Consider the following 13,091-nt stretch of genomic DNA (forward strand, 5'->3'; position numbering starts at 1 on the left):
ACTGTCGTCGTCATCATTCGATGATGCAAAACAACAATGGACAACAGCAACAGCAGAGACTATATTCAGTGGAAGGATGGGGAATTTGGTGATTTATGTCCCAATAAACAAATGCAGCTATAATGCAAAAATCATGGAAAATTGATATCGATGGGTGTGTGATGTTATTGACTTTGGAGGTGTTAATGCTGAAGCGTTTACTTAATTCATTGTTTTAAAAAATCCAATGTTCTTTCATCTAGATATATCCAGACCAATCCAAGTCCAATGTTCTTCCATTTACTGTAGATATACCATTTAAGAATTTCAAAGACGATGAGTGTTAGATACTTATTATGAAGTGTGTTAAATTAGTATATCTGCCAACATATCAAGTATAACAAGAGCTGTTAAACTACTCACTCTGAAACAAAAGCTGTTTTGCAAATCTGACCTGCCGATGATTTTTAATTTAATTTATATTCACCGAAATATAAATGTGCTCATGTGAAGACCGAGGCCTTGTCAGGGGCGGCCTAGTGTGGTGTTGGACAAGATTTCTGCTTTCAACAAGGCATAATTATCAGTGTGTGAGTGTCACCAAGGCAACAGTATAATTTCCCACTTCACCATCTGTGAGCTGTGCGCCAACAGGCATGTTGGCGTGTTGGCGGTGAAGCAATATATTGCCAAGAGTAATTCCTGTAAACATGCTCAGAGGGACTTGCAATACAGACAAAATCAAAGAGATTTATGTTTTTGTCCACTATGTCATTTCCTTCTTTTTTGGGTCACCTTCTGAGTATTTGGAATGCGTTGTATGGAACTTGCTCTTGTATCTAAATGGCTTGTTGATACACTTATGTGCAGTCAGTGTGACTTTGCGTGCATGAAACATTGCACTCTCAGCACAGCCGAGTAGCTCCACGATGAACCTGCCTTGTTTATTTCCTTCTATACATCATGTTCTAGAGGCGCCGAGCGTGAAGCCCATTAGAGAATAAATTCCACATGAAATGTTTTTCTGTTGTTGTTGTTGTTGTTGTTATGAATCCATCACTGTTAATTTAGTTTTCGTTTCCCCAATTCCCATTATGCGGGGGAGTTTAATCACTGTACGCCTGCTTTCCTGACAAGTGGCATAATTGCACTTGATTGATCAATAGCCTGTTGAAATCCATTCATTTTCTCTGCAGGTGTTATACGAGCAGTGGGCGAGATACAGCCTCTTCTACAAGTACCAGCCCATCGGACTGATCAGGTAAGAACTATTAGAGACAGAGACAGGTGTTTCTTTTGCATTCTTCCTGCACAAACCAGAAAGCCCCTGTTTTCTCCCAAATTGGTCATTTCCTAATTCCCACCCAAAAGCTAGCTCTCCAGCTACCACTCAGGGAGAATGAAGGCTATGAAGATAAGCTTCCTCCGAGACACGTGAAACCACTGCATCTTTTTTTTTCCCAAACTGCTTTTGACGCTACGTCACAGGACAGCTCAGAAGAAAGTGCTAACTGTATTCCTCCACAAAAATGAGCTCATAGACACCCACAATAGACAGGGGAGTGAGTAATGCCATCCCTCCTGCCCAGATAGTATTGCTAATTAATGTGCTCTAGGACTTCTGATCACACATGGCTATAGGACAGTCAGGATTCAAACTTTAATTGGGTAACTAAAAAGCTGATAGAAATTGTATTTCCATCCCAATTTATAATCTTTTTTTAATTTAAAACAGAGACATAAATTCTCTGATTTTTGTTAAAACAAATTGACTCAGGAAACATGCACAAGCTCAAGCTGCAACAAAATAATAATATCCTATTACATTTGATATGCAAATTATTGGAGGATAATGATGTTGTAATTAGATTTTTATATCCCATAGAAAATTATGTTGTTACAGTCATAATTGGTCAGGATTGGCATTTATTATATGAATCACTGAGTATATGGTGACGTTTATTGACACACCAATACTATAATCTCGATCTACACGAAAAGGCTAATTAAGTAAGAGAAAAAAAAGGCAGACTATAATAAGCATTTATAACATTATAGTTCATTATATATTTTCAAAACTAAACTACATAATTACTATATTTACCTGAGTAAAATAAAGTTAAACACATTTATTTTTTTAAATTTGTTTTATTTAAATTTATTATATATATATATATATATATATATATATATATATATATATATATATATATATATATATATATATAATATAATCTAATTATATTATATATATATAATTAGACTTTTTAAAGTTTTTGATGCCTGCCAACTTCAGGTTTAAATAGAAGTGTTTGGTTTTCTTAAGTCAAAATATATTTCAATTTGCATGCCATTTTTGAGTAATAAATCCATCTAAAAAAAATCTTGATATGATTTCTAAGAATTTATGCATGACATGTTTGCAGAACAAAATAGGCCAAAGGTGGAGGGCGGATTAGCTGTTTGAATTGTGCAGTGAATGCTGTAATTAAAAATCCTCACCCTTGAGCACTTGTAGGTGTATGCCTACTGATCATTTTCCTTTGCTTTCACTCTCTCTCCCTCTCTCTCTTTGTCACACACACATACACACACAGGAAGTATTTTGGAGAGAAAATTGGTTTGTACTTTGCCTGGTTGGGTGTGTACACTCAGATGCTGATCCCAGCAGCAGTCATCGGTGTCATCGTCTTCTTGTATGGCTGTGTCACTGTGGATTCCGACATCCCCAGGTCAGTCCTGTCAGCCAGAAACATGTCACGTGAGTTCATCAGAGGGAACATACATACATGTCATCACAATGCAACGTTGTTATTATAGATGAGTTCTCAGAATTGCGCTCAACCTATACTCGTGTGGCACGCCTACTGAGCAGCACAATAAGGTAGGCATTAATATTTGGCTGACACATTATTGATGTTGTAGGTGAGCAGGTTCGACCTGTGTTCTCACACACTGCAGAGACACAGACACACATGAGTGTTGATGGCACGGTACATGTCTGAGTTAGTAAGAAACCATGCCCAGTAACGTTTATTACAGAGCTGCCAACTGGCCTAAGGCGTACTCAGGAAAAGCAAGTGGAAAACTCAGAAATAAAAGTAATTATGGAAGCAGTTATGCAGGTAAAACTTCTCTGATTCACCAGACTAACAGTCAGTTACTCATCTAGCCTCCTGAAGGATTTCCAAACACATTGTAATTAGATGGACAAAAGTTGTTATACAGTTGTCTGCAGTCATAATGGACACTAATGTAGTCTATAATGACAGTTCTCAAGTATATGCACTGAATTCGCAGCACTCTTGAGCTGCACTTAAGGCACAGATTAACTTCATGTGAATGGATGCTGACTGCTGGTATCCTTTTATTGTCTGAAGCTTTCACAGCAGCACTGAATACTTCTATTACTGCAACGGTAATGTGTTACTGTGCAGGAATATTGAGTGGCTCTGGAGAATACAGAGACCTACTGCACTAACTTCTTATATGATAAATTGTTTTCTATCAGGTCTTTCTTTTTGTTTTGTTGTTGGCCAGAACAAGGAATATGGTAACTGAAATAGAAAAGCACAGTAACAGACCCTAAGACAACAAAATTTAAATGTAATTTAACACACTGATAATATGTTACAGTATAAAGATTATTGCAGATCTTCATAAGCTATGTGGAGGAACTTATCGATCCTAGTGAGGAGAAGATTAATACATTTCACATATATTGTGTGATTATTTATATATATATATATATATATATATATATATATATATATATATATATATATATATTTATATACATATATATACTGTACTAAATTATTTTATGCCAATGATTATGCATGATTATGCATGCATCTTTCATACAGGCACTTTGACATCAAAAACAAAACTGGAGGAAAAATGTGGCCTTATTAGATATATCACAATGCATTTAACAATATATTTATGTAAAAATACATATACTGATAAATATAATACATAATATATAATAGTATTTGCAGTATATCAGTACATTTCCTTATAAGGGAAAACTCCATAACACTGGACTCAGGTCATTGTGTTTCTCTTACATTTGTTTCTTCTTTGCATTTTTTGTACTCAATGGACTGCTTATATGCAAAAGGCTGTGTAGATACAGTAATTGTCAGAGGCGTAGACTTGAGTTAGGGAGTTCACGACTAGACGCATGGAATATATGCCTTGATTTTAAAAAACAAAATGCGAAATTAGATTCATCAGTCTAAATTCAGGAAAAGAATGTCAATTTTATGACTGTCATGTGTAGTCATTTATTACAGTGCTATTCAAATGTAACTCGAAGCCATAATGAAGTGCAAAAACCAAAAACATTCTGAGCCGTGCCAAATTAAGTTTCTCAAAATCTGTTTTTGTGACTATGAAAAGTGTTCTTGTAGCGAGTAAACAGTCGCACCCAGACAAATCAGTTGAACTAAACAATGTGTGGCCATGGAAACTAAGCATAGAGATTACTGACAATATTACACATTATGGAATGCTGTGTAAAGACACACTGGAGTCACTAATGTTGCAATGTGGCTATAGCATTAGTCCATGTCACCTTAAGTGAATTCTCGCCTTAAGTGAATAGACTTTTTCGCCAGTTCCCACCCAATAATTAACAAGAGGCCACATATTCAGTATGGCGTTCCCATTGCAGGTTAAGTTGCGGCCTCAAGTTACACAATTCGTGGCCAAGTATATCACTGGTATCTTGACTTTGGTATCTCGTGGACACGACATAAATCAAGACTATTAGAGACTATTGGCTTCAAAATATTCACTCATGGTCTCAATATATTAATTTGTGTCCACACCTTATTAAAAATAACCACCATGTCACCTCAGCAGCTCTGTAGAGCAAAACTGTTTTCACAGCAAGTTTGCTGTCTCAAAAAAGTGAGTCAGAAAAACAGATATTCGTAATTACAGAAGTTTAGAAAAAGAAACTAATCCTCAGTTTTTTAAACTGTATCCAAAATGTACAACACACTCACACGATTTATCCTCGCATGGTAAATAGGATGAATGCATTATTAAGAAGGTAAAATGAGCACAGCTACTTAAATGTTGGTTATAGTCACTTATTCACTGTGTTCTTCTGGCTACATGCTAGAAATTAATGTTGTAATATCTCTCCTTAGGAAGAGTGTGGGTATCACGAAGATGTAGCATGATAGAAATAATTGGCAATTAAGATTATAATCTTGAACCACAAGCAAATTGGTTAATAAAGAAGAATTTCCCTTACTGGAAAATCATGATATTAAACTATATAAATAAGCTCCTATGACTATGAACTGCAGTGCTTTCCACAGAAATGATATAACAATGTTAATGCCACAGCTAATGATATGAATGTTGCATTTACGACTTAAAACTTGCATAAGTGGCTTGTGAACATCTCTGGTAACTTTTGGTTGAATTTTTATAGAAGAGCTTACAGTCTTAATTATGTATTCTTCATAGATTTTAAATAAAAATGAAAATTGAAGTCTATTTAAATTGATTGAGAAAGGTCTTAAAAGGTGTCATTTGAACAAGTAGTACTTTTCTTTGACTATGAGTGGAAAAAGAGCTACAGAAACATTTTATTGAAAGCTCAGTCCCGCCTACAGCCCTAGAGCTAACAACTTTTGACATTGGCAACAATTAAATGTTTGACATTTGGTATTTAGAGTAGCGTGTCATGCATTAATCCTTTGTGAATGCTGAATCACTGTCAAGTTAAGAACTTGAAGTATGTATGCTCTGCTCTGTCTGTTTATAATATTGAATATTGAAAGAATTCATATATTCAAGAACTCTAATTAGTATATGCGTAGTTAGGATAAAAGTATTTTAAGTTTTAAATAAATGAACAAATTGTGCTGGCTGTGTTCCTATTATTTTGAACTCAGCAAAATCCAATGCAAATGTACAATGTTGCATTACCTCTATTGACTATATTATGAAATGTCCATGATGAGTATATATATACAAACGAGATCAGAGTGTAAATCTGCCTAAATGCACTTAATTTAAATCCCCATTTAAACCAGTAGCTAAAGGAAGAGTAATTTTCAGGAAAGAGATAACATGCTGCTGATCTCCTGTCCCGTTTCCTACATGCGTCAGTATGGAGATCTGTGATGAAAGGAACAACATCACCATGTGCCCGCTGTGCGATCGTGCATGCAGCTACTGGAAGCTCGTCGAAGCCTGCGGCACTGCCAGGGCCAGCCACCTGTTCGACAATGCGGCCACCGTCTTCTTCTCCATCTTTATGGCGCTCTGGGGTAGGTGCCTTTCTAACATGCCTTTATCAGACCAGATATTATTTGCAGTTTTTATGGTTATGGAGTATTTGGAAGCAATCATAGTTGCAGACAGGTTTCAACAGGAAATCCTATGTCACGTCTCTTACTTTCTTATCAATAGTCTTTCTCTTTCTCTCCCTCTCTCTCTCTTTCTCATGCTTTTGAGGTCTCTTTGATGAAAATCTTCTTCGTGGTCAAATCCATGGCTTATTGCTTCCTTGGGCGTTTTTCAATTCTTAGAAAATGTCATTTGTTAGAAGCTTGAAATGTGGCTACTCTTTTTTTCATGTCTAGCTCCAGGCTATAAAAGACAAAAGCAGCTATTTCCCTGTTTTGCTAATGACTCCAGTAGTCAGATCAGTTTAATAACATCTAGACACAATGTGCATTCATTTCCCATTCATTTGTAGCATAATAATCATGTTAATGATCCATAAACATCTACTTTATGTTGAGATCAATACTAAAATGGGCTAAAAGGACTAGATAGGACAGTACCACTAATTGAATTTGGCGTCTTTGTGTTCTGCAGCCACAATGTTCATGGAGCATTGGAAGAGGAGACAGATGAGGCTTAATTACATCTGGGACCTGACAGGCTTTGACGAGGAGGAGGTTTGTTGTGCACTCTGACACGGAAATTAAAAATCCAGATTCGAGAATCAATTCCGTGTTTTTCGCCAGTCATTTTCAGCTGTTGATTTAATCCTGAAGCAATGCCTTGTCTGAGGAATGAAAGCATCTGATAATGCTTCATTTTGTTTGTGTGTCTTGTGCAGGAAGAAAATAAGGTTTGGATTTATGATATTGAATTCTAACACCACTCTTAGCCATTGCATAGTAGCTCAGACACTTAATCTCTTGTGTCTTCATGTCCAGTCATCATATTGTGTCATGTTTTTTGCTGTGGCCTTTAACGTTTGTTCAGGGGATAGGTTGCACAAAACCTCCACACTCCAAATCCAAATCACTGTGTGGGGGTTTGGAGGCTCCTATTCTCCTGCAGCCACGGTCAAAAGCCGTTCACTTTCCATCATGTGTCACCCAGAGCACTGCACCGTTACCGTTAAAACACACAGAGAATGCCACTCAGAATAACTGCACTGAATGTATAGTGGATGCATTGATGTTAGTGTCATGCTCACTAAATGCTAACACGACGCTTTTGGCAGAATTCCTCCTTCAACTTTGTCATCATGCACTTGACTCTTTCACCAATCACTCCTTTGGATGAGCTGGGCGTCAAAGCCTCATGCACATTTTGAATTGTGCTGTCATCTCCAGAGCCAACCGCGGCCAGAGTACGAGTTCCAAGTCAGGCAGAAGAGGCTGAAGAAAGAAAAGAGTAGTGGTGAAGGTCTAAAGGTGAGCTTCCACAAATGTAGGGCGGGTATCGAAACCTTTTATATTTAAACGTATCACAATTATTTATTGTAAGTAATATATACGTTTCTTGACTCATAAGGAAATTAAGTTCGGGAGGAGCTCTAACACCTTTGTGAATGGTGTTAATAATAATAATAAATAATAATAATAATAATAATAATAATAAAATTTATATGATTTACATATTCAGTGTGAAACTGCAATTAATTATATTATCTTAATTTATTATAATAATATTTTATATTTATATATTTATATATAAAATATCAATTTATTTATTATTTTATATATAAACCAAAGGTGCTGGACCTTCCATGTGCTGGCCATGTTATTATTATTAGTAGTATTATTATTATTATTTATTTATTTATTTATTGATAAAACAATGTTAGAATGTGTTAAGAAAGAAAAGGGTATTATTATTATTATTATTAACAACAAATAATAATAGTAATAAAGGTTCACATTGTTTTATAGAGAAATTTTGTGCTAAAAGTGTGAAATTTTTCATTTACCAAGGCAATTGTGTAATTACATTTAAGTATTAAAGCAAAATGCGTTCATTTTGCTACTTTTAAGGATTTACTGTACATTGTATCTAAAGGCTTTTGATGCCAAAACCTCAACTGAGGAATTCTGAATTAAGCCCTTAGGACTGAAAAGGGAATATTATAACCGAGAAATTAAACTATACAGTGTTTGCATCCATTAAAAAAGTAGAGCTCTTCCTCCCCTGGTTAAAACACAAGATTAACCATCTCTAGGGTATGTAAAGGATACAGACTTGACTTAACGGCCCAGCAGTGGTTCTCTGACAGTGCTTGGATTTTAAATGACAACCTTACAGCTGCTAGTGCAGAGTTCAATGGACACTGAATAATCATTGCTTCTAAATCTTTTTATGAGCTTTGGCTCACCTTCTCCCTCTCTGCAACCATTATCTTCATTTTCAGGTGCATATCCAACAGTGCACCCCTGTCTCTTTATTGACTGACCACTCTTTTTGTGGTCAGACAGCCTCCTGTTTCACTGTGTCATGTGCACTCAGATCATGTTGACCTAACTTGTTTTTATGCTGAAATGAGATGTGACTGCATGATGAGTCACATCCAGAAAGCTTTTGTTTGATCTGTTTAACTTAGTCTAGTGAACTTGCGTGTGTGTGAGAGAGAGAGAGAGAGTGAGAGAGAGACTGAGAGAGCTTAGTATAACTGATGATAGCTCACACGTTTTTCGATCTGTTCTAGCATGGAAAACACAAGCTGACATGCAGGGACAGGATGCCAGCTTACATGACCATCCTTATCATGATGCTCTTCATGGTAATGTAAACCCTTCCCTTCAGTCTAAACGTGCTCTGTAATTAGCACTGGATATTGTAATGTATCTCACATTAATCTCAGTCGTTAACAATATAATAATAAAAAAAAACAGACACACAAAAGACCTCCACCTGGTTGTGATTGTTGGGAATGTAAATAGAGATGAATGGAATGTGATGGCAAACAAAATCACCTTTTCATATCTGTTCACTTTTACCTGTTTCACTGGGTTAAGATCCTCCTGGGTTAAAATCCTCCTGACTGACACAGAGACACGGAGAGAGAGAGACACAGAGACACACGCACACACACACACACACACACACACACACACACACACACACAGAGAGAGACACACACAGAGAGTTGTGATGCTTGCTCTACTATTTAACAGTGATCTTTATGCTGTGATGCTTTTCAATAATTATATTGTTATATAATGTTTATAATGTACAGTACAGTATAGTATAATAATAAATATAATATACAACATAAAACTTTCATTTTTAATAATGATTTATTCAAATGATTTGACACAAAATATATAGTAGTTGTATATAAAAAGAAATATACTTTTGGATATAAAATATTGCATACAATACAATATTAAAGTGGTGTAATATAGTAGTATCTATAAATCTATATATAGTATATAGTATAGTGTATATATAGTAATATAGTAGTATCTATCAATCTATAAATAGATGTAGAGGTGTTTTGGTGTTTCTATTTATATCCATCGACGTGCTCCATACAGATTTGCGTGACCTTCAGCATCGTATTTGGAGTGATCCTGTACAGGATTTCTATCAAGACAGCGCTACACATGAGTTCCTCTTCCCCCTTTCGTTCAAACATTCGGGCCACGGTGAAAACCACAGCGGCTCTCATCAACCTCATCATCATCATCATCATGGACGAGATCTATGGAATGGTGGCACGTTGGCTCACGGTTCTGGGTAAGTTTGAGGCTGCTTTCTTTGGGACTTGTCTGCAGTGATACAGTACCCGAGTCCTGATGTAGGACTCGAGTCCATCAGCCTCAGTATAATATCTTTATTTAAAAAAAAAAAAAAACTCCAGTCTGTGTAGCAAAATTCTTTTCTCAAGTAAAAGACTGATCAAAAAACTGACCTAAATAAATCCTCTAGGAGTAGCTTCAAATCCTTCACTCACTCAAGTAGAAACATAGAAATGATTAAATATACTTAAAGTATGAACATTAAACTCCAAGAAAGATTCACAATAGTAAAAGACGTCTACCTCAATTTCAAATCACACATCTTTAGTTACTGATAGTAAATTAGTGCCTTTTTCATCTACATCTTTATTACTAATGTCTCAGTTTAGCTAGCATGATAATAAGTCTGCTGATACAAACTAGCTGAATGCTAATGCTGAATGCACCTAGCTTCTTGTGTAACATCTGATGAAGTTTAGATTTATTAGGAATTTAGATTGACTCCCCGAAACTGTCTGATGCTAAAAAAGTCACCTTATGACTTTATAAATATGTGATGATAGAGAAATGTAGTGATGTTTGGAAATGTAAGGAGTAGAAAGTAGAGTTTTCTTTTGAAATGTAGTGAGTAAAGTTCAAAAGTATTAGGTGAAAGAAAAACTTCCCACCACTGATCATGACACACTGAGATGTTCAGTGCAATTCCATCAGGTTAATTACTGGATGGAAAAAAAGTAAAAATTTTTAAAAAAAATTTAAAAGTTATCCCACATTTAATTAAAAAAAAAAAAGCTGCAGTTAACTTCCACCAAACTTGCTAAGTATACCTTTAAGTCACAATTTTAATGACTAGGAAGATGACTTGGACTTGGGTTTCTGAGATTTAGACTTGACTTTGGGCTTGACTTTGGGCTTGACTTTGGGCTTGACTTTGGAATTGAGGATGACTTGGGCTACTGTTTTCAGTCAGGCTTGATATTTTATCTTATCTGAAATTCATCAGAGGTGCCAAAAACAGACAAAAGCTTTGAGGAGAGGCTGATTTTCAAGGCTTTCGTCCTGAAGTTTGCCAACGCCTTCACTCCGATTGTCTACCTGGCTTTCTTCAGAGGCAGGTCAGAGCATTCCCTTATGTTTTTCTGTCAGCCCACACATAGTTATAACCAGAAATACAGGTGCTGTGTAATTACAGTAACGTTTTTCTCCATACAGCCCCCATACATTGTGCTCTTATGCTGTACAACCATATACATTCTGTATGTAAGTGCAGACCTGCCAACCTTCATGCATTTTGCGTCATTTTGCGTCTTCTTTTTTTCCTCCAAATAAATAATGACAGATGAGCCAATCACATTAATCTGGAATAACTGACAATTGCGTAGGTGTTTTGAACGACCTCAGAAAGCCTGTGCATGTTTTGGCTAGTTCTTTATATCTCAACTCGATATTCTCGCTTGAAAGATGTGCCCTTGCTTTCTGTCTAGGTAAATGGAGAATGATTTTACCACTTTTTTTAATTTTAATTTACATTTTTTTAATGTGAAATCAAATCTATCAGTGTATGTTTGATTTAGCAAACATTAGACACCAAGCTTATATAGCTAACATCAGTTAACTAGGCTATATTTATTAGGGATACCACCAACAATTTTCGCAAAAGCAGCATTTTTTTTTTTTTTTTGGCCAGCAGAGAGTCTAAAATTCTTACTGGAAATAAAGAGGATTGAATAGGCCATCATGGTAGAAAGTAGTATGTGATTATACAGGGTTTTACAATAAACACCAAAAAAAAGCTGTTTAGTTAAGATGTAGACACTAGAAAAGTTTACATGCACACTTTCTTATTAATTGCGTTATATGAGTATACTTCTCTACTGTAAACATATCTACTTTCCTATGTGCAAAATTTCAAGTTTATACCTCTTAACTAAAACAGATGAGCGGCAGCATGGACAAAACCCTCGTACACACACACACGCCAGATTCTGCTTTAGACAAGCGCTTTGTGGAAAGACAATATCGAAAACGTACAGCGGGACTACGCATTATTCCTCTTCGAAGTTGGCGGGCCTGCATTAGTGTGATGGATGGTAAACATTTCTTACTTTGACGTTATGTGCAATACCTTCAGGCTCATTGGCCGGCCAGGCAACTATTTCTACGTTGTTGGGAATTACCGAATGGAGGAGGTGTGTGTTTATTTAAGCTTACTCATACAACGATTACAAGCTTTTGGCATTTATAGTAGAACCTGCACCTGAACACAGGCATTATTTCTGTTGAACCTTTTAAAATAAGTACAGTAGAAGTGTTACTAGAGCGACTGTTTCATGAGCGACTGTGGTTTGTCTGTTTTGCACATGCTGTAGTGTGCTCACGCTGGCTGCCTGATGGAGCTGTGTATTCAGCTGTGCATCACCATGCTTGGCAAGCAGCTTATCCAGAACAATCTGTTTGAGATTGGCATTCCGTGAGTATACACAACCATGTGCATGCTCTCAGCCCTCCACCACAGTGTTCATTTCACATCAGTGAATATGCCATGCAAATACTGAATTGAAAGTGAGTGAATTGAATTTAATTGAATTGATTAAAATATATTAATTTTCTATAACAGCAGCTGTGACAGTACTTTTGGCGGCAAAACAAATCACAGGTTTATATTAATGCGCTCGTTCAAATACATTATCATATTTATAGTAACAACTCATGACAGAGAATTCTATGGTGAACACTGCACATAATGAAATCCTTAAAAAAGTGTTGTTATTAAACAATGTAAAATGTATAATCATTGATATGGTAAAGTGTTCTGTAAGGAGACTTTTATTTAATATTTATTTATCACACCTCAGAAAAGTCTTCATGGCAGACTTTTCAGTTATTCAGTAACATGATAAGCTGCATTTTTTGTCTTATTAACTTCAAGAGAGAAAAAAAGAGAGGCTGGTGAGGAAACAAATGTTTATAGCTGCTGTAACGTAAGTGATAACAAGAACCAACTTGTGCCGTGGGCATTGCAGAACATTAAGTGTAACTATAAGTGGTTAAAAGTATGATGTGTCATTCATTAATAAATTTAAAAATTGTAATCATTGACGATATGCTGTGTCACAGAAGGAATAA

The 13,091-nt window shown here is 35.9% G+C and overlaps 1 protein-coding gene across 3 annotated transcripts in view; it reads left to right on the forward strand.

Annotated features, from left to right (window-relative positions):
• ano1a (anoctamin 1, calcium activated chloride channel a) overlaps positions 1-13,091 on the forward strand; it is a 44,900-nt gene that overhangs the window by 26,263 nt on the left and 5,546 nt on the right. For all 3 annotated transcript variants that reach the window (XM_053238213.1, XM_053238215.1, XM_053238214.1), the window contains exons 10-19: positions 1,176-1,240; positions 2,577-2,711; positions 6,115-6,275; positions 6,829-6,911; positions 7,581-7,661; positions 8,930-9,004; positions 9,762-9,963; positions 10,969-11,080; positions 12,097-12,154; positions 12,335-12,435. In XM_053238213.1, coding sequence (XP_053094188.1) covers positions 1,176-1,240; positions 2,577-2,711; positions 6,115-6,275; positions 6,829-6,911; positions 7,581-7,661; positions 8,930-9,004; positions 9,762-9,963; positions 10,969-11,080; positions 12,097-12,154; positions 12,335-12,435 — 1,073 coding nt within the window. The remainder of the gene's footprint in view (positions 1-1,175; positions 1,241-2,576; positions 2,712-6,114; positions 6,276-6,828; positions 6,912-7,580; positions 7,662-8,929; positions 9,005-9,761; positions 9,964-10,968; positions 11,081-12,096; positions 12,155-12,334; positions 12,436-13,091) is intronic.

Source organism: Pangasianodon hypophthalmus, chromosome 11 (assembly GCF_027358585.1).
Source record: "Pangasianodon hypophthalmus isolate fPanHyp1 chromosome 11, fPanHyp1.pri, whole genome shotgun sequence".
In the NCBI taxonomy this organism is placed as follows: Eukaryota; Metazoa; Chordata; class Actinopteri; order Siluriformes; family Pangasiidae; genus Pangasianodon; species Pangasianodon hypophthalmus.